This window comes from Narcine bancroftii, chromosome 11 (genome assembly GCF_036971445.1).
Source record: "Narcine bancroftii isolate sNarBan1 chromosome 11, sNarBan1.hap1, whole genome shotgun sequence".
NCBI classification, from domain to species: domain Eukaryota; kingdom Metazoa; phylum Chordata; class Chondrichthyes; order Torpediniformes; family Narcinidae; genus Narcine; species Narcine bancroftii.
In genome coordinates, this window is record NC_091479.1 from 83,406,076 (window position 1) to 83,430,958 (window position 24,883).

At 38.8% G+C, this 24,883-nt stretch overlaps 1 protein-coding gene across 10 annotated transcripts in view; it reads left to right on the forward strand.

Annotated features, from left to right (window-relative positions):
* LOC138746046 (coiled-coil domain-containing protein 91-like) overlaps positions 1-18,108 on the forward strand; it is a 132,832-nt gene extending 114,724 nt beyond the window's left edge. For all 10 annotated transcript variants that reach the window (XM_069903766.1, XM_069903769.1, XM_069903764.1 and 7 more), the window contains 2 exons: positions 924-1,037; positions 17,700-18,108. In XM_069903766.1, coding sequence (XP_069759867.1) covers positions 924-1,037; positions 17,700-17,822 — 237 coding nt within the window. In that variant the 3' untranslated portion in view covers positions 17,823-18,108. The remainder of the gene's footprint in view (positions 1-923; positions 1,038-17,699) is intronic.
* Positions 18,109-24,883: the final 6,775 nt, after the last annotated feature.

The window sequence follows — 24,883 nt, forward strand, 5'->3', positions numbered from 1 at the left end:
CCCTTCAGTTCCTGATTGATCCCCTGTTGATCATATTATAACACGTTTCAACCATGCACTTGTCCACCAGCCTTGTATGGATTCTCTGATTAACACCAACCTTCACATCTTTTATTCTTTCTCACCTCATCCACCCTCCCATCCTTTCTCTCCAAGATAAATATTAATGCATCTGTCACAATATAATAACAATTATTAGCAATTTGGTTTTCCTATTCTTAGTCAAAGAAAAGCCTCATGTTTTTCATATTCTATATTGCACAGTTTTTGCCCATTTGCTCAATTTATCCATGTTCCTTTGCATTCTCCTTGCAGCTCATATTCCCCCCCCCTTGAAGGTCACATTTCTCCCCAGCTTTAGTTTGTTATCAAACTTGGATCAATGATGCAGTCTTATTTTATTCAACCCATTAGTATAAACTGCAAATACTTGAAGCGATTAGTGATCCTCGTGACACACTTCTAAAAGTCTTCCAATTTAAAATTATTTTTCCTCAATTCATATTTTAAGTCAATTCTGAGACATTGATGGCCCTAGATACAGTACCATACCAAGCAATGAAACATTTCCACTCATTTTCTAATTAGCTATAGTCACCTCTTTTTGGATATCAATGATTTTGTTTTAACTACTTTGCTCAGATTTTCTCTGTGGTCTAATTTTTCAGAATGATAAACCAATGAAACATGGAACTGTGAGCTGGACACAATTTTCCAAATGCGTTGGCTATGTTCTTTTTAAAACCAGGAATATTTGTTTGTGACAACGCAATGATTTGACACATTACAATCTCTTGTCACTTCAGTTCAGCTGAGTACTTTTCCATTTGTGCAGTTATGATAACAATTTCTCAAACGGGCTTACTGTTTCAATCTAAGTAGTGGGATTTCTGGGTTGACCAACTCCATTTTTACCCCACTAGGAAGCCCTAAGGGAAGCAGTAAATCAAGAGAGAAGCAAAAGTAAGAAAGCTCTAGAGGAGACAATTCAAAAAACCAGGGAGGATATGGGCAAGTATATCAAGGAGCAAAAGAGGGTAAGTAATTCCAAAGGTATATTCAGCTAATGACTTAAATCATTAATAAAGTTGTATACAACTATTGTTCGACTTACCAATGTTGGACTTTACCCATTTGTTTTGGCATTTTTATGAAGAAGTGCAGTTTGCTGCTGAATGGATATGGAAGTAACATTTCAGTGGAAAAATATTATGAATCTATCTTTCTCGGGAATTTTTAAACATTCCTTTCAGTGAACAATACTGAATTACACCTGGAGATAATGTTTTCGGTTGCCTGGTGTTGCATACATTTGAGCATTGCCAGTATCAAAAAAAAGCATGCTTGATATTTTACATTATATTTGTGTTATGATTCACTGTCATTGGTTTCAATGCCTTCAGCCCTTTGACAATATGCATATATAATTTTGCTGTTATACAATTTTCATCCAACCCAACTGCAATAATTACTATTGTTTTTGTATTGAAACTATTTGGTCATTTTCGGAGATTTTCTCAGATTCCTTTAGATTCTTGGTAAATGCAAGAGTTGCCATGAAACCAATGTTTTGATACAGATTTAATTAATCTAAGAAATTAATAGCTACTTCCAATGAGCCATCAATTCTTGCTCTGATTCTTGACAAACAGCTCATTAAACTGTTTTTTTTTAATGTCACTCTGTATCAATGAACCTGTGAATAAAAGAAATTCATATCAGTCAACATGCATTGAATCCTAAAAGGAAGCAGCGTTACGTTTTTAAAAAGTGGATGCCTCACAGGATAAATTGACATATCTGATTTGGAATATACTTAATGAATAATTAAAAGGTCAGTGTCATTAGGAAGTGCCCACAGGGTTAGATATGTCCAAGAATGGTTTAGCATCATAGGCTAAAAACAGTCAAATTCCAGATGGAATTAAATTAATCAGCATTTATGCCACGGATTTCGACTTGTTTTGCATTTCCTGTGGTCGCCTGTCTTGGACCTTTTTATTCCATTGTTGCTTCGTGGATGTTGCTGAAAGTACCAGTTGTACTGGAATATTGTTGACTCTTGCCTGCTTTTGGTTGTTTCTATTGATTAACATTTACTGTGCAACAAAAGAAAATGCACTGTAAACAAGATTGAAATGTATCCAGCAAACATCAATCACTGTTCAAAAGAAGGGTGAAGTTTTTTTTTTAAAGAGTAAATGGTGAAGAGTCACCATTTTGGATGCTAACTGCTTACTACAGAGTTTTGAAGTGCTTGTAGCACACAGATTCTCTATCATGCACATACTTTAGAGATTTGATAGTATTTGGAAGCAGGGCAGGTATAAACAAGGTTATTGAACAAATCAGACTGGAGGATCCTCCGTGAGATATGCACAGGAATCATGGAACATAATAGCACAGAAACAGGCCTCTTCGGCCCTTTCTAGTCTGTACCAAACCATTTTTTTGCCTAGTCCCACTGACCTGCACTCAGGTCATAGCCCTCCATTCTTCCATCCATGTACCTATCCAAATTCTTCTTAAATGTTAAAATTGAACCCACATTCACCACTTCAGCTGGCAGCAAGTTCTCTGTTTGAAGAAGTTCCCCCTAAACTTTTCCCCTTTCACTCTTAACCCATGTCGTCTGGTTTGCATCTTACATTCCTTCAGTGGAAAAAGCTTATCTATGTTTACTCTGTTAGTCCCCCTCATAATTTTAAATACCTCTATCAAATCTCCCCTCATTCTTCTATGCTCCAGAGAATAAAGTCCTCATTTGTTTAACCTTTCCATGCAAGTCCAGACAACATTCTGGTCCAGATCCCTCTGGAAGCTTTGAAAACTTTCTTTGCTGTCCACAATGCCTCCAATCTTAGTGTCATCTACAAACTTGCTGATCCGATTTACCACATTATCCACATTGCATCTGAACTTTTCTGACTAACCTCCCATGGCGGACCTTGTCAAAGGCCTTTTAAAAGTCCATGTAGACAACATCCACAGCTTTTACTTCGTCACCTTTCCTGGTAACCTTCTCACAAAACTTTACAAGATTGGTTAAATATGACCTACCACACACAAAGTCATGTTGACTATCCCTAATCAATCCCTGCCTATCCAAATAATAATATATCCAATCTCTCAACACCTTCCAATAATTTCCCTACTACTGACATCAGACTCACCGGCCTATTATTTCCAGGATTACTTTTGGAGTCTTTTTTAAACAACAGAACAAATGTGAGTGACCCTCTAATCCTCTGGCACCACAACTGTGACCAAGGACATTTTAAATATTTCTGCCAGAGTCCCTGCAATTTCTACACTAGGCTGCCTCAAGGTCAGAGGGAATATCTTGTCAGGTCCTGGGGCTTTAACCACCCTTATTTGGTTCCATGACCTCACAGCTTGTTTTTCGTATTTCCCATGACTCTATGCCCTTTTCCTGAGTGAATAAGGATGAAAAATAACCACTTTAGACCTCTCCCATCTCTTTTGGCTCCATATAAAGCTAACCACTCTGATCTTCAAGGGAACCAATTTTATCCCTTACTGTTCTTTTGCTCTTAATTTACCTGTAGGATTACCTTAGGATTTTCCTTCACGTTGTCTGCTAAAGCAACCCCGTGTCTTCTTTTAGCCTTACTGATTTCTTTGAGGTTTTTCATGCCTTTTTTTTATTCTCAAATATCTCATTTGCTCCATGTTGAGATACACCTCTCTTCTGAACCAGATTCCCAATATCCCTCGAAAACCAAAGTTCCCAATGCCTTATAAACTTGCCTTTGATTCTGACAGGAACATACAAACTCTGTACTCTCAAAATTTCACCTTTGAAGATCCTCACACATCCTTGCCTGAAAACAACTTATCTCAATCCACGCATTCTAGATCCTTTCTTATTTCCTCAAAATTAGCCTTTTCTAATTTAGATTCTCAATCCAAAGCCCAGACCTATCCTTCTCCATAATTAATTTGAAACTAATGGGATTATGATCACTGGACCCAAAATGTTTCCCTGCACATGCTTCTGTTATCTGTTGTGTCTTGTTCCCTAATAGAAGATCCAGTATTGCACCTTCTCCAGTTGGTACCTCTATATATTAATTTATAAAACTTTCCTGAACACTTTTGACAAATTCCAATCCATCCAGTCAATATGTGGAAAGTTAAAATCTCTTCCTCTCACAACCATGGAGTTCTCATAGCTGTATATTATCTCTGTACAGATTTGTTCCTCCAATTCTCATCGACTATTGGGCAGTGTATAATACAACCCCATGAGCGTAGTCCTACCTTAATTATTGCTCGGCTCCACCCTTATGTCCTCAGTAGATGAGCCCTCTGGTCTGTCCTACCCAAGGCATAGCTGTGCCACTGACAACCAATGCCACTCCTTTACCTCCCCCCCCACCCCCATTCTATCATGTCTAAAGCAACTGAAGCCCAGAACTGCCAGTTCTGCCCCTCCAGTAACCAAGCTTCACTAATGGCTACAATGTCATAATTCTGCCTGCCAATCCAAACTCTAAGCTCTCTGCCTTTCCTGTGTACTTCTTGTATTGAAATAGATGCACCTGAGAACATTTCCACCCTGTTCAATCCATTAATTTCTAATGGTGCATACAATCTTAACATAATCTTTCCCCTCCTCCACTCCCCTATGTGCTCTGGCACTCTGGTTTCCCCTCCCCCTGCAATTCTAAATTAAGATCACTGGACCAGCACTAACAAGCCTTCCAGCAAGGATATTAGTCCCCTTCCAGTTCAGATGCAAACCATCCTGTCAGAACTGGTCCCACCTTCCCTGGAAGAGAGCCCACTGATCCAGAAACCTGAAGCCTTCCCTCCTACACCATGTCTTTAGCCACGTGTTAAGCTGCATTATCCTATTTCTAATCTCACTAGCACATGGCCTGGAAGCAGTCCTGAGATCACTATCCTGGAAGGCCTGTCCTTCAACCTAGAAGCTAACTTCCTGAACTATCCTTGCAGGACCTCCTCACCCTTTCTACCCATGTCATTGGTCGCTACATGGACCATGACATCTGGCTGCTCACCCTCCCTCCTGAGAAGGCCATGAACTCGATATGAGTTATCTCAGACTCTGGCATCAGGGAGGCATCATACCATCCAGGATACTCGATCTCTTCCATCTGTCCCCCCTAATTATGGAATTCTCTATCTCTACAGCTGCCTCTTCTCCTCCCTTCCCTTCTTAATCACAGGACTAGACTCCATGCCAGAGACCTGATCTCTGTGGCTTGTTCCTGGTAGGTTATTTCCCTCCCCCCCCCCCCCCCCCCCCACCCAACAGTCTCCAAAGTGGTATGCAGTATGTTATTAAGGGGGACGACCAAAGGGACCTGTTCCCTTTCCCTCTCCTGACGGTCACCCATCTACCCTCCTCCTGCCTCCTAGATGTGATAGTATCCATAACTGCTGGATCCTTTTTGTTCCTCAAATAGGGTGGCCCTTGCTGACTATTGCTTGCGTGTTACCTGTTCTCACCAAAGCCTTACCACTCTAACGACAACAGCTCCGCCACATGGTCCTCCACTTTTATTGGGATACTTAGCTGCTGCTTCCATTCAGCTTCTTGCTGCCACTCCTCAGGCCATCCTTCCTCACATCTTAAATTCAGACATTTAAATTGGGGCATTTAAATCTTACAAAAAAAGTTACATGAAATAGAAATTGAGAAGAAATATACTTTTTAATCTACAGAACTAACTTTTGAAGGAATGAGCCCATTGATGTAAACATTTTCAAATTTAGAGGAATCAATCCGATGAGCTTGATCTTATGATGGTTTGATGAAGTCTTAAAAGATAAAATTAGATAATGAATTTAAAAGTTATAATTGGGAGAGAATGGTTTAATTCAAGGTTTCCCAACCTGGGGTACATGTACCCCCAGAAGTCATTTGCACTTTTCAGGGGGTACATTGGGTCTGAGAGAATAACCACTACTGTGCAATACATGGTGTTGTAATTTGCAGTCAGATTGCACAATGTCATTTTTTTTTTAATCCTTAATTTTTAGGGGTACACGGGAACCTATAAAAATTCCCAAAGGGTACAGAGGAACAAAAAGGTTGGGAACCCCTGGTTTAATTGATTAAAATAACACAGTGACATAATAGCATATGTGATATTGTTAAATGAATAAAAGTTGGCACAGTCACTGAAAAAATCCAAAATAGTAGCTGAGGTTAAATGATCAAAGTTAATAATGTGATCATTTTAAGTTGTGATGAAAGGAACTAAATAATAAAAGAAACTTAACATGTTAATACACTATAGCTTGTTGACTTACTTCAGGTTAATTAAGTTGTGCTTGATTCAAAATTACATTTAATGCTATAATGATGCTTATTGTTTGGAAGTATTTCACAAAAATTGTGCTTTTAGAGTTTTTGGAAAATGAGGATTGTGCACTTACAGATGGTATGCACTTAATTGTTTGTCCTTCCTGAAATTGTAGCCGCTTTCAGGTGGAATCGCCTGGAGAATGCTGCTCCAGAGCAGGCCACAAGTGTCTGCGAGGGACGTTCAGAGCAAAAGCCAGCTCAGTCCAGGCAGGGGCAGCCATCTGACGGTTTTAAGCGTCTGGAATGTTGCGTTAATTTTTACTTGATGTTGTTGTTTGAAAGAATGCTTTTACACTCCCATTTTTAAATTTATTGATAATGCTGAAAATTTGCTACCCTTTAAATTTGTAGAGATTCCCCCTATCAATGATCACTATTGTAGTAAGTCTGAACTGCATTAGTAGAGTGACCTTGTATGATACACCAATGTTCCTACAATCTGCGCTCCCATTTCAAGTGTGCTCCTTCACAGCAACTAACGCTGGCGTGTTCTATGATATTAGTCCTGAGAGTTACAGCCACGGACTGCTCCGTTTGGTTCACCACTGCTTTCACACCTCCCCGCTGCCTGACAGCTCGCCACCCCGCTGCCTGACAGCTAAATGAAGCATAAATAATTGCCTCAAGGAGCAATGTGGAATGGTGAATTATAGAATTTATTTGTGTCACCTCGCAGGTAAATCTGTAGACCAGATTCCAGGACCAAGAAAGAGCTTGACAATTGAAATTATCCGTGCAGTTTTTATGTTCCAATTGGAAGAATTGAAACAGGAAACATTGTAGACTGTGCCTACTGCAATGCTGGTCACATAGGATCCAGCGGAATTAAAGGCTAACAGTTGTTTTGGGCCTGGTCCCTTTGTCAGGTATAAGCAAAAGCAGGCAGGCACCTGAATAAAAAAAAGTAGGGAAGAGGGAGAAGAGGAGTAAAGAGAAGGGAGGAAGGGGTAGGAGAAGGAGCATAGATAACAGGTAAGACATCATGGGTGAATGTAATGGAAGGGTAGAAGAGAAAGCAGCAGAGAAAAAGCTGCCAGCACTGGATCTTTTTATTTCCAACTTTAACCCTGCCATGTCTTAACTATTTCCTCTGACCGTTCCCTCTCTGAGATGAAATGCTCTTTCCTCAGTAGAGGACTTACCTTCATACCTCTTTTGTGTTTTACTGCCTACTTCAAAGCTTTGAGTTGTCTTTGAAAGATTCAATTAAATTAGTTGAATAGAATCTTCCCTTAATAAAGCAATGTAGACTCTCCCAAAGTGATGCCCTAATTAAATCCCTGCCTTTACAAATGCAGATTAATCCTATTCCTCAGAATTATTTCCAATAATTTCCCTTGATCACAAGCTCACAAGAAAAAAGAACAGAAGGAGGCCATTTGGCCCATCAAGTCTGCTCCATGAAACCTCCCTGATCTAAACTGTTCTCGCATCTCGTTTCAAGTTCTGGCTTTGTCCCCATATCCCATGATGCCCTGTCTAATACCTATCAGTTTCCCCTTTAAATTCCCTCAATGATCCTGCCTCTACAGCTGTATGTGGCAACAAATTCAACAAATCCATTACCCTCTAGCTAAAGAAATTTCTCCTCATCTCTGTTGTAAATTGGTACTTTTTAATTCTAAGACTGTGCCCTCTTGTCCTGGAATCACCAAACAAGGGAAAACATCTTATTTATATCTACTCTGTCCAATCCATTCATTATTTGAAATGTTTCTATGAGATTCCCCTCATTCTTCTATATTCTAATGAATAGAGTTCAAGAGCTGCTAGGCATACCTCATATGTTGGCCTTCTCATTCCTGGAATCATTCTGGTAAACCTCCACTGTCCTCTCCAACCTTGCTATATCCTTTCTAAGATATGAGGCCCAAAACTGCACACAGTACTCCAATTGATGTCTCACCAGTGCCCCATAGAGTCTCATCAACACCTCTTATTCTTATACACAATCCCCTTTGAAACGAATGCCAACAAAGAATTCACCTTCTTTACCACCGATCCAAACTGGTGGTTATTCTGTATGAAGACCCCCTCATTAGACATGCAAACCTGCAATTATCTGGTTTATACCTGCTTCCTTCTGGAATACTGCTACCACATTTGGTGCCCGCTAGTCCCTTGTGGTCAACAAAGATTTGAAAATTACTGTCATAGCCATTGTCTCTCATATCAGCCTGTGATGCATTTCTACCTTTTAAGCCTGCTAAGGAATCCAGTACGTCCTCATGTTTAATATTATTTTAGAATTTATTTCCATGAACAAGTCACAAAATTTGTTTTGCTGCAGCATCATAGTGCAAGCATCCATAGAAGGTAAAGATATATTACCAATGTTTCGGGCCTCAGCCCTTCTTCAAGGTTCCTTGAAGGTGTTATACCTTGAAGAACGGCTCAGGCCTGAAACGTCATTAATATTATCTTTACTTCCTGTAGACACTGTGACATCGACTGAGTTCCTCCAGCATTTCTGCATGTTTTTACTACAATCACGGTGTCTGCAGACTTTCATAGGAACTATCCTGTCCAGATATATCACAGTTTGATACTGGAATTGCTGTGCCCAAAGCTACAAGAAACTGCAGAGAGTTGTAAATGCAACGGTGCGGACTCGAAAGGCCAACTTGGCCTGTGTCCGCTCCGTAAATGGTTATATGGTTAATTCAGAGCATTAACTAAACCAACCTTCCCTCCATCAACACCTATCTTGGGAAAGCTGATAACATTATTAAAGTACTTTTATCACTCCATTTGTACTCTTTTGCCTCCTTCCTTCAGGCAGAACATGTATGTACATGAAAACACGAACCTCCAGATCCAAGGACGGTTACATTTCCTGCAGTCTGGCAAAAGATGATGCTCTTGCATTATTTTCGACCGTACTTCTCTTTATACTAAGTACTAAGTTTTGTACTTTTCACTATACCCTGCAATATTGAACTTATTGTAACACTATTCCTCTGCCTTATGAATTTTTACTGTAGGATGAGTTGAATTGCCTGGATGGCATGTGAAATGGAGTTTTTGCTGAATCTTTGTACATAAAACAGTAAACAGTTCAATCAATCTGTGTTCTGGTTTGACACTCTCTTTTAAAAATTCTGTTCCTCTGAGCCTTCACACAGATCGAAGTGGTTCTGGGAATAACCTGCTGCCTTTGCATTAAAGAGCAATATGAACTGTAATAAATCTTGGTTCAGCCAATCAAACCTGTATCTCATAAATCAAAACCTTCTATTATTGAAGACCATTACATCTTTAAAAACAATTGTGAATCCAGGCACTTATGATTGATCCCAGGTTGTTAAAAGAAGCAGTGAAGGGAAAAGTGTAAATTTTGACAGCTTTTATAATCCTATTTGGCTAAAGGCTTTGTCATGAAACACAAATCAGATGCTAATGTGGTGTGATCTTTGAAAAGACAGAAAAAAGAATAAATCACAGCCAGTCAACTGGATGTGGATAAATAAATAAAAATCCGTGGGGCAGCATGGATTAGCATTGGAAGGACATGGATTAAACAGACAATAGGACCTTTCGTACAGTCAAAAAACCTGAGTGTAAAGACGGAGGTTCTCCACCCTCACGTCAGGAGACTTGCCTCCATGAATGCGCCCTGGCCAGCTCCAAGGCGCCGACTACAATCCTTCTCGGGGAAGGTCAGTGGCAGAGCGCTCCACCACCCTGCATGAATGTACTGCCACTGCAAGCAGCTGGCTAGTGGCAGGCTGATGACGTCACGATGATGTCAGCCCGCGACCCATCTCATTCACCCCTCTCCCTCCATGATCCCCTTGATAGGGGCCATCAGGGTAGCAGGGGCCATCAGGGGGCAGCCAGGGCAGGCTGTGATAGCTCCGCTGGCTGCTCATCAGTGCCAGCGGCTTAATATACAGCAGAGCAATGGACATCTTTCCTACCCTACCCGTAATCCCCCACACAGCTTGAACCGTTCTTGGAAGCGGAGAGCGGTTCCAGCTGCATGAGGCATGGATAGGGAAGACAGCCATTGCTCTGCCATGTATTTATGATGGGTGGTGCCATGCCAACAGTCACACTGCCTACAGTGGCTCAGGATGACACACTGAGGCAGTGTTTTGCATAAAAGCAACACTGGAGCTGCCCAATTGAAATTTTTAAATCTGCCTTTGCAGCAGGTCTCGAAGTAGAGATCCAGCATGAAAACACCTAATATTTCAGAATGCAGAGCCTTCAAGCGAACTGGGAATGTGAGAAACAAGGGATTAATTTAAAGTTGAGAAGAGTATGAGGAATGGATAGAACAAAGGAAATATATTTTGATAGGGTAGGCCATGATTCCCATTCTTGATCTCTCTGTTGCAATAAGCAAATGATAAATATATCTCTCTATAGACTAGGGTCCCAGTTTCATTCATACTTCCTCCCAACTGGCCTTTTCCTCTGTCTTTGATTTAATAGCTCTGTTGATGTGGCTTTCTAGTCAGGTACCTCTATGATATTTAGTGACTACCATTGTTGACAGTGGTTTTAACTCTGTCTAATTTTCCTGGCTATCTGCTCTATCACCTCATATCATGAAGGGAACAAGGAAAGATCCTCACCTTATACCCAAACATCCTTCGATTTAAAAGATAATCCTTCACAATTTCTGCAACTTTTAACAAGTTTCCACCACCAGATAATTCTTCCCCCTCCACTCTTAGCATTTCAAATAGGCCATGATCTCCAAATCCTGGTCTGCTGTACCGTTTGTGTGAACCATTTCCCCTTTTTCCATCATTTCCCATGCAATCAGAGGAAATAAAATGCCCATTCTTTTACCTCTGCATAATTGAGGGACCCCAAGTGTCTCTTTCAGGTTGGAAGAGCTTGTAAAGCATCGATTCACATGCTCTTCCAACCTAGTGCATTATGATTGGTTTTGCAGTGTGCTCTCTACCTTGCAGAAATCAAAGCCATATTGAGTAACCATTTAATTGAATCAGCAACTTCCTGTTGCCTGTCGAGATCAATTCTCAATCCCACTCCCAGTCTGATCTATTGGTCTGTCGTTTCCTGCATTGTAACAGAGGCCCAATATATAATCAAGGAACAGCATTCTGACATGTGGCAGTCTTCTGGAATCAACATTGAATACCACAAGTTCAATTTTTCTGTACGACAACAGGCCAGTCCATTTATGATATTTTGTCAGTTTTTTCTTTCTCCATTGGCACAACCTGACTTGCCAGGTATTTTAAATTTAAATTTTAAATTTAGACAGATAGCACTGTAACAGGCCTTTCCAACCCATGAGCCCGTGCCACCAAAATACTCCAATTAACCTCCAATTAACGCTGAGAGGAACCTGGAGCACCCAGAAGAAACCTATGCGGACATGGGGGGAATGTACAAACTCCTTACTGAAGGTGGCGGATTTGAACTCAGGTTGCTGGCACTGCAATAGCATTACGCTAACCGCTTTGTGAACTGTGCCATCCAATGTTGTATCCATTTCATTTTGCATCTTTTATGTTTCTATCTTGTGTGCCACTCTCTAAAGCTTCCTCTTTCTTCCACTGTAACAAGTTTTATGTTGCAGTATTCTGCTCTGTCTCTTCCTACCTACCTCCGGTAACCCATTGAACAGGTGACCTCGCAGCTTGTCCTCACAACAACCTTGGACTTACCTTATCAAAAATACCAGAAATGCACAAAAACTGCAAATGCTTGAATCTTAAGTGAACAAAGAAAGGTTGCACATGCCACTTAGTAGATGACAAGTTTTGTTTCTTTTTTTTACTGTCAGTATTTTGTTTACTCTCTTTTATCTACCACAATCTCTGAAACTTGGAATGACTTGTAAATAAGTTTTAGAGGGTTTGATGCGGAAAAAAAAACACACAACTTAATTTGTCTTTGATTATTGTCATCATGTCTCTAAGAATAACTGTTAATTTGTCTTTTTTTATACTATATAATGACAGTTTTAGTAAGCATCATTTATATCTCTTCAGGTCAACCAGGAGTACTTGTTTTTTTCAAATCTTGTACTATTTGTATATAAATGGCACTTATTAATTATGGAATTTTGTTCTGCATATTTTCAAATAAAAAGTTGTATCTATAAAGCTATAGGTTTAATAATTATCTTAGTGAAATCATAATACAACCATAATTCAAACTTTGCAACTTAATTGGGAAGAGAAATATCACCTGCTTATTGCCAGCAATTCACATTAAAACCGGGACTTTGATGAAGGTTAATAATGTTCCGTATGAAACTGTGTTTATACTTTTATCCAATGTGACAGTCAGGCGGTTTCTTTTTCAAATTATGAAATGAAGGTATTAATTTCAGTGTTCTCAAAACAGTTTTCTTTTCCTTTAGGTTACAAAGAAATAACAGCTTTAAAGTCTTAACATTTATTTTTATTGGCATGAATAGATTCAATTTTAAATCATCAAAAAAAAATATTAAATCACCAAATCCTTTCTAGTGTAAAAGCTACTCTACAAAAAGTTCCCTGTGATTTTGTTTCTTTGATAACAGAATTTCTGCTGTTACTGAGAGGCTTTCATCATGTATTGTAAAAATATTTTGTAAAATTATATTGCTGAAATGAAATACAGCACATGATACACAAAACATTTTCTAAAGAAATTCTAACCTATTTTTCTGGTATCATTTAATAAATATTAAGAATTTGAAAGGATGTTTTTTCATTTCATGTTACTTTCTTCTTCAAAACTTTTGTGATTTCATTAACTGCAGTCTTTCTTTCTATTTTATTTATGTATTTTAATGTTATTACATGACCAATGTGAACTAACTAAAACGGGAGGGGCATCAAATTCAGTATAATTTTTAAGTTATACAGCTTTGGCTAAACTGCATTACATTTTTTGATTATCATTCAAGTTAAAGCATTCAGGATGAAATTGGAAAGTATGACAATTCAATCGAGACATAAGGACATGAGCTGATGCATTCAGTTTTAGATTTTAAAAAAGCCATGTTGGAATTCATTCTGGTAATTTTATGTGGCAGTTGACATATTTATGGAAATTATAAGTTTGAAAATGGGAAAAATATTTAAACATGAACTTTGAATATACTGACTGAGCTGACCTCTCTCCACCCTGAACACAACCTCTTTCACTGATGCTTTCAGGCAAAAGCATGAAAACCAGCACCTCTAGGTTCAAGAATGATTTCTTTCCAACTTTTACAGACTCTTGAACCTCCCCTTGGTAGATTAATCATGAACTGTCTGCACTAATGCAAGTCACCTTTTTGCACTAGAATTACTATGGATATTTATTATCTAATGTATTTATTGTCTCATCTAATTTAATTTAATTTGTTTACTGTTTCATTCAGCTGCATCAATAAGAATTTTGAGCATGTTTACATTGTACAATGTGTATGACAATAGCATCATTATCTTTACATGGCCTCAGAATGAGTAACTGCAACAGAGCTTGGATTGAAATTAAAACCCAGAGTTTGGGTACTAAATGCATTGTTTCTTGAAAGAACACATATTGGCATTACAACTTACAGAATGGATGGACAAATGAATGGCTGTAAAATTGGAGTCTGTGGTTTTAATTCAAGACATGTTAAGTATGAAGAACATTGTCCTAATGACTAATATCAAATAGCTAGTATTTTAAACTAATCAAAGTAAGGAATGATTCTGAAAAGTCACAGCTCTAGGGCAGAATAGTCATTTTGAAAAGTTAGGATGGACTAGGAATGGATAGAGCATGAATACAGAAAATATTACATTCTGTGAAGAGAGAAACAAAAGTAATGTTTTGGGTCAATGATTCTCCTTCCGAACTATTCCATGAAGATTAACAACTGACAGTTGATAACATTTAATTAATGAGATTGGAAACACGTTGTAATCACATATGACCCTTTCACTGCTCTGCCTTATGCCCTCCAATTCAGTCATTTTACTGAATTGTAATGAAGTAGTAGACCAAAGAGTACCTTCAGTTTACCGTCCACGCTTTTACCGACTGCAGTGCTGAAGCACGAAATTTGTACAGTTTATGGGGAGGGATAGAGAAATTCGAAGGCTGAAAGTGGATTATCTCAGCACTATACCCACTGAAACACCAACCTCAAAATTGTTTGGTATCAATTGTGAGAGGTCTTATAAAAATTCAAGAAGTCTGCAAGGAAAAGGCTCTAACTACTTGTGGGGAAAAAAAAATTAGATCATTCTATGAAAGTGAGTTACTGTTTGGACACTAGGAAAGTGTTGTGTCCCTCCACAAAGTAGAGGGGCTGATGAATTTTCTTCACAATGCCATTTGTGTGAGGCCAGGAATATCCTCCGATATAGTGACACCCAAGAACTTAAATTTGCTCACTTTCTGCACTTCAGATCCCCAAATCACTGGATTGTACACCTCAGGTTTTCCCTTCCTCAAGTCAACAATTAGCTCCTTAGTTTTGGTGCCTTTGAGTGTGCGGTTGTTGTTGGTGCACCATCCAGTCAAGTTTTCAATCTCCCTCTTGCATGTTAACTCATCACCCCTTTTTACGCAATCCACTACCATGGTATCGGTGAACTTGTAGATGGTGTTGCTGTTGTACTTCCACACGGTCATAGTTGTAAAGTTAATAGAGCAGGGGGCTAAGAACATAGGCCTGGGTGCTCCAGTACTGATTGAGATTGTAGAGGATCTTTTTTTTTAACCAGTCCTCACTGATTGTGGTCTGGAGGTGAGGAAATCCAAATTCTGGATTTCACCTCTAATGGTTTTGTTATCACAAAGAAAAGCATTTTGTGCATTAAATAGTCATTTTGGTTTATTGCGATTATTTTTTTTCCTTTTGGATTTGCAAATGTATGTGGTGAAAGTAAAATCTTTTAAAGTTAAGTTGTCTTTTATCACCAGTAAGTAATTCAGAAAGAGGTGCATTGATACCCATAGTGAGTGGACATAATGCAGAAAAGATGCATTTTAAATTAACATTTTGTCATTCTTAAAACTTTTTCCATTCCTTGATTGTCAATCCCTTAACAACAGTATTTGAGGCCCACTGGATTAATTTCCCACTGACATATGACTTTTTAAAAAATATTATGACTAATACTTTGAGCTCTGTGATGCCTTCAATTCTGTATGTAATTTGAGATTTTATTTCTGCTATTTTCAAAAATTTTGTGCATCACATGTTTTTACAAAGCCTTATTGGGTATGGAATTATGCATCTGTCTGTGTCTACTTGTTCTGTTTTCCATGAACTTTGGATAGTGTGTTTAAAAGTAATTAGCCATGCAGCAACTTGGTTAGTATTTTGTGATATGGTGAGGATACGGTCACTGCTTGCATTCCTTTTAATGGATGGAGCAGGTGACCAATTTGAACAATTGGAAGTACCTTAAAGATTAAAATTGTCCCCAATCACGTAGTAGGATTCATTGCTATTATAATGGAGAAAAACTGATGAGATTCTTTTGAGGGTCTTGTTCATGATTAAATGTGCTGCCAACTCACTAGTTTGCAGTTATCAACTTACAGACAAGAACATTAACTGTTTACACAAACTTTTCACACAATTTTAAAAAAACTTTGAAACTATTGTGCTTTGAATGAGAAGGAACTGAGTTTTTAATAATTTACAGAATTTAATTACTGCAAAACAAGATTTAAACACATTTTATGCAGGTGATTTCTATTCAGTTGCTAGATAGTAGAAGTCCCCATGACTAATATCTCAAAGCAATAATATAAGGAAAGGAGTAATCCATGCCATAGAGACCATTCGTTCTTTGTGTGAAGCTTTCCTTAAATTTGGCAATGATCACCTTCATTAATAAGTCCATGTCCTCATCCTTTGCTTAAAACAAATTAAATGTAGTGCACAAAAAGATATTGAATGAAGTATTGTATTTATTTGGGATTAGACAAAACTCAGTACTTCGGATATGTTAAATACATGTGTCTTTGCATTGTTGCACCAGGTTTCTCTTTCTAACTATTTAATTTCAATTCTTTATCTGTAATAGTAGAACTTAGAAAATAAAGCTTAGAAATAGAAATAGAAATTTAGTCCTAAATCTCTGGTCCTTTTCATCTCTGGATTTCTTGCTTTACAGAATTACATGTATGTATCTCTTCTACTTAGGCAAGTACAGGTATATGAAGAAGGCAAAAAAGATCAATTAACATAATCTTGACCATCATCTGACATAATTGAATGCACTCCACCCAATTACAACCATTGTACTACCTAGAAATAGAGGATACTCTTGAAATTTCATGAAAGTTCTGGAAATTGTCTGAATATTTGTGAGCTCCATTAAACTCTAGTACTCATGAGACATATACTAGATATATTTAACTAATGTCTCTATCTTCTCTCCCTTTCCTCATACTTTGTGAAAAAACATTTTTTAATCCATTTTTATTAGTTATTGTTTTTGGTATGGTCAGCTTGTGCTAAATCTTCCTCCGCAATCTTTAGGAAAATTGTTTTCCACTTCCCATAGATAAGTGGTTTGGTTGCAGAGTTGATCTGAGGAGACACTGAATGACAACTGATACATACGTAATAACCAAGTTGAAGTGCTTAGGATCTAACTCGGATGTTGTTGAAATTTTTCTAAATCTATTGGATCTGTTTTTTTCTAGTAAATTAAGATAATTTTGTACTAATATGATAAAATGTTTTTTCATGAATGCCATGGATACATTGGATGTGTAGCAACATTTTTTTGCAATTGGAAAGAATTGAAATCTGAAAAGATTTTCAAATGACAAATAGTGAAAATTCCTGACCTATATAAAATATAGTGAATCTTGAAAAATGTTCCTTATTGTTACATAAAATGTAAAATAGAGTTTGGTCTTTTCTGGACAGTTAGTTGAAAATTTCATGACCAAATATAGAGATCAAAGCTACAGAGAAGCCAATATTTCTGGACAATATTCAAGACAAATGCAGAGCTGTGCTATTGATATTGTTTGCTCATAATTCTCTGTGATTGGGAAAAGCAGATCCGTCCTTTTCAAAGTTGGAATATTACTTAACAGTATCTGACTAGGTTTTTTAAAATTGGTTGCAAAAAGATAATTGTAATTGAGTTTTGTCAATCATGAAAAAAAAATCGATCCGAGGGCTTCTTGGAGCTTATTTTGAACCTTCACAGCTTTTTGTGGTTTTTTTTTTTTTGCAAAGCCTCCCAAAAATTTGAGAGGTATTCTGTTGTGCTAGAATGTTGTTCCTTCCTCTTTATTTATAATGTTAACTTGATGATGGCACCTTTGTGTTATGTTTTCATACGTCCATAAAATTTGGTTCATGTTGTGCTTTGTAATACTATTAATGTTTTTTTTTCTCTTACAGCTTGACCAAGTGGCTCAGCAGCGTAACCTAACCAGTTTGGGGCTGTTTCTTTCGTGTGCACAAAAGCAGTTATCAGCACTCTTGGAAGATATGCCATTAGCTGTGGAGGAAGATTTTGAATAATATCAAGATGATTAAACCGATGAAGCAAAGAAAACAAATGCAACAATACAATAAGCCTGACACTATCCATTTATTTGTGTTCGGAAACACTATTCTAGTTTAAAATGTTTACGTATTATTCACTTGAAGTTGGTTACAGCCTTCAAGACCTTTGAAACACATTCTCTTCTGTTTGCACAAAAAAAGAATTAGGAATGTAATTGGCACAAGATTAATAAATTGGGTTAATAAAGGAAATAACATTAGTTAATAAAACAATTTTGCACAAAAGAGTCACCTTGTGTTTGTATGAAATTAAGCTAACTTTGTACTGTAATATGAGGCTTACAAATACCAACTTTGTACAGACACTGAAATTCCTTTCATCTAATGCAGGGATGGCCAACCTGTGGCACATTGGATGACTAGAAGTGGCGATTTGCATCCCAGTGATAATAAAAAGTAAGCCTACTTATGCAAATGTATTAACAATATATACTTTTTACACTACAGTCTCCCATATATAGTATATGGGAGACTGTAATGTACCTGTAAATGTTTTATTTAAGTAGGGGTCAGTGTGGGGTCCAACATGGGGCTGTGGGGAGAGGGCGGGGCAGAGGGATCAGTGTGGGGAATGTCATGGTACTGTGGGGAGAGAGCGGGTTGGTGGGATCAGCAATGGGATTAACACGGGGCTATGGGGAGAGAGCAGGACAGTGGGATCGGTGTGGTTACTGACACAGGGCTATGGGGAGAGGGCAGGGTAGTGGGATTAGTGTGGGGAGACTGATACAGGGCTGTGGGGAGAGAGCAGGGCAGAGGGACCAGTGTGGGGACCCACACGAGGCTGTGGGGACCCACACGAGGCTGTGGGGACCCACACGAGGCTGTGGGGACCCACACGAGGCTGTGGGGAGAGAGCGGGGCAGTGGGATCAGTGCAGGGACTGATACAGGGCTGTGGAAAGAGCACAGAGTAGTGGGATTAGTTTGGACTGATAAGGGGCAGTGGGATCAGTGTGGTGACCCACACAGGGCTGTGAGGAGAGTGCAGGGCAGTGGGATTCATTGGGACTGATAAGGGGCTGCAGAGAGCAGGACAGTGGGATCAGTTTGGGAATACAGTATACAATTTCCTATAGCTAGCGATCACATTTTCTAAATTGCTGCGGATTTGAGGTAATGGAATAATTATGGGACCCAGACGTATGCATTGCCTGAACGGATGTTAAGTGGCGCATACATGCATCTGCAATCGTGCGTGAAAAAATTGATGCATAGAATGTAAAAGGCTGGCCACCCCTGATCTAACAGAAGCTGTATACTTCTTAATTATAGCATTGCAACAACTGAAGAGTTCTGGAAAATAAGAATTTTAAACCAGTTTTCAGAGATCTTTTAAATTTTCCAAGAGAAATTTTTAGTTTCCTTAATTTTGTATTATCCATTGAGAAATAACAGTATATTTTATGAATTTTTGCTTTAACGTTTTTCTTTGCCATTGAGGAGTTTGCCAGATAGTTGAGCATATCAAATAAATTGGGTTTATTATGTTGAAATTAGAATGATCTTATTATGGCAGTACACAAAACTTGCATTTATTTTGGATGAAATATTTAAGCTGCAAGCTTGACATAATGAGAGGTGATCTAATTAAAATTCATCAATTTTGTAGTTTCACCTGGAATTCATCAATTTTGTAGAGTTTTGCCTGGAGAGTCTATAATTATGGATCATAATTACTTTAAACTATTAGCCATTTAGATCTTAGATGAGACATGTCTTCACTTCTGCTTGTAAATTCTTGGAAAGATTTTTTAGTAGATGAATAAAGACAGATTTATATATATATTGAGTTCGAAAACTACAAGACTGATCTTGGTCATTAGTGCATGCATCGTTCTGAGTTCCACAATGATCATGTGAAACTTGTGGCATAATTCTGTGTTGGACATCATTTTGAAACTAATTCAACAGCTTGTAATGTTCAGAATGTGAATGCCCAGGAATTGAATTTTGCAGTTAATATCTCATTTTAACACAATAGTTCATCATGTTTGTTAAGTACAGAAACACTTTGCTTTCCATTAGTTTATTACAAGTGAGATAATGTGAATGAAATTCAACACTAATTGTCGAGACAATGGGAAAGTTAAAGAAATGCCCAATCGTATGCCAGCAGATGCTGCTGCTGGAGATGTTCATCAGGCCAGGTGCAATCAATAGATAGGGAAACAATGCTAAGTTCATTAGTTGGTCATCGTTCACCAAATAAGAATCACCAGTAATTTGTGTTTGTAATCTCAAATTTCTGGTATTTGCAATTTTAAAAAAAATTAACAAATATATTTTAAATGACTGTGCAGAGCATGCCAGCTAAATGGATGGATTATTTTCCCCAATAGAGGAAGGATCACCTTTCCATTTTTAGGTAAAGTTTTATGCCATGTTGTATTTCAATAATTTTGATTAAGTTTGAGCAGAATCTAGGCTTTGCAAAGCATTATATTTATACATTTTAACCATGGAAATTTCTGATTAAGGCTCCTTTCTTTTCTGAATTCTGTATTCAGCCAAGATAGAAATCAAAGGTAAATAATATTCAACAAGATGATGATTTTAGAATATTGGTTTCTGGTATGAACATCAGAATTGGAATTTATTGTTGTGAAGGTGTCACAAAATTTGTGGTTTTGTAGCAGCCTCACAGTGCAAACGTTTGTATAAACCCCTTTACAAAATAAACAAAAATAGTGTAAGAAAAATATCAAGGTAAGGCAGAGCCTCTGGTTCATTGTTCATTCAGGAATCTGATGGCAGTGGGGAAGAAACTCCTTGTGCTGCTGAGTGCTCGTCTTCAGGCGCCTGTACTTTTTTCCTGGGTGGGAGAGTGAAGAGGGCATGGCCTAGGTGGTGGAGGTCCTTGAGGATCGAGTCTGCTTTCTTAAGACACTGCCTCTTGTAGATATCCTCGATGGATTGCAGACTGATGCAGACAGAATTAATAACCCTCTGGAGTATTTTTGTTCTAAGCTTTGGGACTTCTGCACCAGACAGTGATGCAACCAGCCAGAATGCTCTCCACAGTACACCTGAAGAAGTTTTCAAGAGTCTTCGGTGACATACCAAATCTCCTCAAACTCTTCACAAAGTATAGCAGCTAGCGAGCCTTCTTCATGATTGCATCAACATAGAAGCTCCAGGACAGATCGTCAAGAGATTTTGACACCCAGGAATTTGAAGTTCTTGATCCTCTCCTGAGTTGAAGACTGGTTTGTGTTCCCCTGACTTCCTCATGAAGTCCACAATCAGTTCCTTGGTTTGATAATGTTAAGTTCAAGGTTGTTGGGTAGCTGATCTACCTCCCTCTCGTACAATTCCTCATCGCCATCTGTGATTCTGCCCACAACTATGGTGTCATCGGCAGATTTGTAGATGGCATTGGAATTGTGCCTGGCCACACAGTCACCCTCTAAGCACGCATCCTGGAAGAGATGTTTCTAATTCATACTGACCTTGGTGTTCTAATGAGGAAGACATGGATCTAGTTGCAGAGGGAAGTCTAAAGCCCAGGTTTGGAGCTTGTTGATCAGAACTGAGGAAATAAGGGTGTTGAAGGCTGAGCTGTAGTTGAGGAGCTGCTGCTGTATGAGTTGCTGTTTAATAGCAATAAAACTAATTTAAATGTAGAGGACTTCAATCAGGCCAATCTAAAGAAGTCTCTAACGAACTACCACCAACATGTCTCCTGTGATATCAGAGGAGCCAACACACTCAACCACTGCTACACCAGAATGAAGAACGTCTACCGAGCCATTTCATGACCTCACTCATCACCTTGCTGCACTTCTACTCCTGCGTACAAGCAGAGACGACAGCACCAGTGGTGAAGATGGAGAAAATATGGTCGAGGGAAACAGAGGAGCACCTGTAGGATTGCTTTGAATCAGTGGACTGGACCATGTTCAAGGACTTATCCTCAGACCTGAATATGCAACAGGTGTCACCAACTTTATTGAGTGCTGCGTGGACAAATGTGTGCCCTCGCACACATACCGGGAGTTCCCCAACCAGAAGCCTTGGATGAATCAGAGGATTTGCAACCTGCTGAGAGAAAGAAAGATCAAGGGTGTTCAAGGCAATAAAGCTGAGTGGGGAGCCAATGATGTTGTGTCTGCCGTGGAGTGATTGCGATGATAGCAAAGTGCAGTGGGTCCATTCCTTTGCTTAGGTATCTGATAATTCCGGACATGACCAACCTCTTAAAGCATTTCATCACAGTAGATGTTAGTGTTACTGGGTGATAGTTGTTGAGACAGCTCATTCTTGGGCACCATGATGATTGATGCCCTTTTGAAGCAATTGGGAACCTCAAACTACAGCAGTGAGAGATTGAAAATGTCTGTGAACATTCTGGCTAGTTGGTTGGCACAGGCTTTCTGTACCCTGCCAGGCACGCCATTAGGGACTGATGCCTTGCGACAGTTCACCCTATTGAAAGATATTCTGACGGTGGCCTCAGAGACAGAACCATAGAACATTACTGCACAGAAACAGGCCTTTGGGCCTTCCAGTCTGCGCCGAACCATTTTTCTGCATCGTTCCACTGACCTGCACCCAGTCCTAGCCCTCCGTACCCTTCCCATCCATGTACCTGTCCGAATTTTTAAATGTTAAAACAACCAACATTCACCATTTCCACTAGTTGCACACTCCGACCACTCTCTGTATGAAGTTCCCCCTAAGCCTTTTACCCTTAACCCATGTCCTCTGGTTTGTATCTCACTACCTTCTGTGGAAAAAGCCTACCTACATTTATTCTGTCTACTACTCCTATTTTAAATGCCTCTATCAAATCTTCCCTCATTCTTCTTTGCTCCAGGAGAAAAGGTTCTAACCTCTTTAATTTCCCTGTAGCTCAATTTGTGAAGTATGGGAAACCTCCTAGTAAATCTCTGCATTCTTTCAATCTTATTGACATCTTTCCTGAAGTTAGGTGACCAAAACTGCACAGAATACTCCAAATTTGGCCTCACCAATGTCTTGTACAACTTTGCCATAACATGTCAGGGTCCTCAGCCTTTGCAGCGATTCTCGGCACTGTTGAATTCTCCTCCTTAAAGCAGGTATAGAAGGTGTTCAGATCATCGGGTAATGAAGCATCACACCCATCTATGGTGTTCACCCTCGCTTTGTAGAATGTAATGGCGTCCAGCCCCTGCCAGAGCTGTCTCTGTCTCTAGTTTCCTCAACAATTACTATTTTGTTGCAGAGATAGCCTTCTGCAGGTCATGCATTGACTTCTTGTACAGATTTAAATCCCAGCCTTGATCTTTCTTTCTCTCAGCAGGTTGCAAATCCTCTGATTCATCCAAGGCTTCTGGTTGGGGAACTCCCGGTATGTGTGCGAGGGCACACATTTGTCCACGCAGCACTCAATAAAGTTGGTGACACCTGTTGCATATTCAGGTCTGAGGATAAGTCCTTGAACATGGTCCAGTCCACTGATTCAAAGCAATCCTACAGGTGCTCCTCTGTTTCCCTCGACCATATTTTCTCCATCTTCACCACTGGTGCTGTCGTCTCTGCTTGTACGCAGGAGTAGAAGTGCAGCAAGGTGATGAGTGAGGTCATGAAATGGCTCGGTAGACGTTCTTCATTCTGGTGTAGCAGTGGTTGAGTGTGTTGGCTCCTCTGATATCACAGGAGACATGTTGGTGGTAGTTCGTTAGAGACTTCTTTAGATTGGCCTGATTGAAGTCCCCTACATTTAAATTAGTTTTATACGGAAGAAAATAGAGAAAGAAAATGTGCCAGAGTGATATGAAAATGTAATGTTGCTACCTAATAATTTTATATTTTTAAGCAAGTCATGAGAACCTCTGGCCTTCAGTGTATCATTAGGATTGGCTTCCTTCCTATGTTGAAATAGGGGAATGCATTCTGCAAAAAAAAAAAGTCACTGGAGAAAGTCGGTGGTTTTGTCAGCATCCATGGAGGCAAATGGAAATGTCATCTCTTCATTTTTTCCACAGATGCTGCCTGACTCACTGAGTTCCTCCTGCAACTTTTTTTTGCTCTGGTTTCTGCACCTGTAATCTTGTGTTTGCATTCTTCATCTGCCTTTAAGGTGGTGCATACTTTGCATCGCTTCAATGCTAATATTACTACTTTTAGATTTAAAGAATAAATTAGATCATTTTTGAAAGGCTAATTTTATTAGCTAACAAAAACATGCTGACATATTCAAATGCTAGTGAATTGAACACCTTGTCAACACTATCATTCATCACAAATTCTTTTCAGTGGGCCAGGAATATCTAACACATGGTAAAAGGGAAAAAGAGTTGACACTTCAGTTTCATAACTGAGTGATAAAGTGTAGCAAAAGGAAATATATTAGGCTTGAGAACATAAGAAATGTTGTTTAAGAAATTCATTTAATTTGTGACAACTGCAGAACAGATGATCATGACAGGAGTCTTATTAATGATAAAAGCCAGAGGTAGAAAACAAATGACATATGGATTGGCAGAGAATATTCAGCCCTTTTCAAACCCCAAATATATAGTCAAATAACAGGTTATTATGTATTTTCTGCTTTTTAAAAAGGAGAGAAATGGCATAGCAGCCATTTCATAATGATTTGCAAATAAACAGCAAAAAAGCAAGTGCAGTCTTTATTATCATTTCGAAAAGCATGATTCACCAAACCAAGCACATTTTGATTTACTTGGGGAAAGTTATGCTTGACAAACATGGTTTGAATATTTTGGGAAAGAAAACAGGCTTGTGAGTGTAAGTTGTCAACTTTTATAAAATTTCCCATGGCAATCTGATCTGAGTAAGAAAAATCCATTAGATCTAAGCACAAATGGAAAGTTGATTGCAAAATTGCCACTGACAAAGCATCAAGTTAATGAGGACAGATGTTAATGTGACTGATTTTAATTTTCAATTTAGAGGCACAGCACAGTAACAGGCACTTCTAGCCCACAAACACATGCTGCCCAAATGCACCAATTAACCTACAAACCCCAAATCTTTTGGAGGATGGAAGGAAACCAGAACACCCAGAGG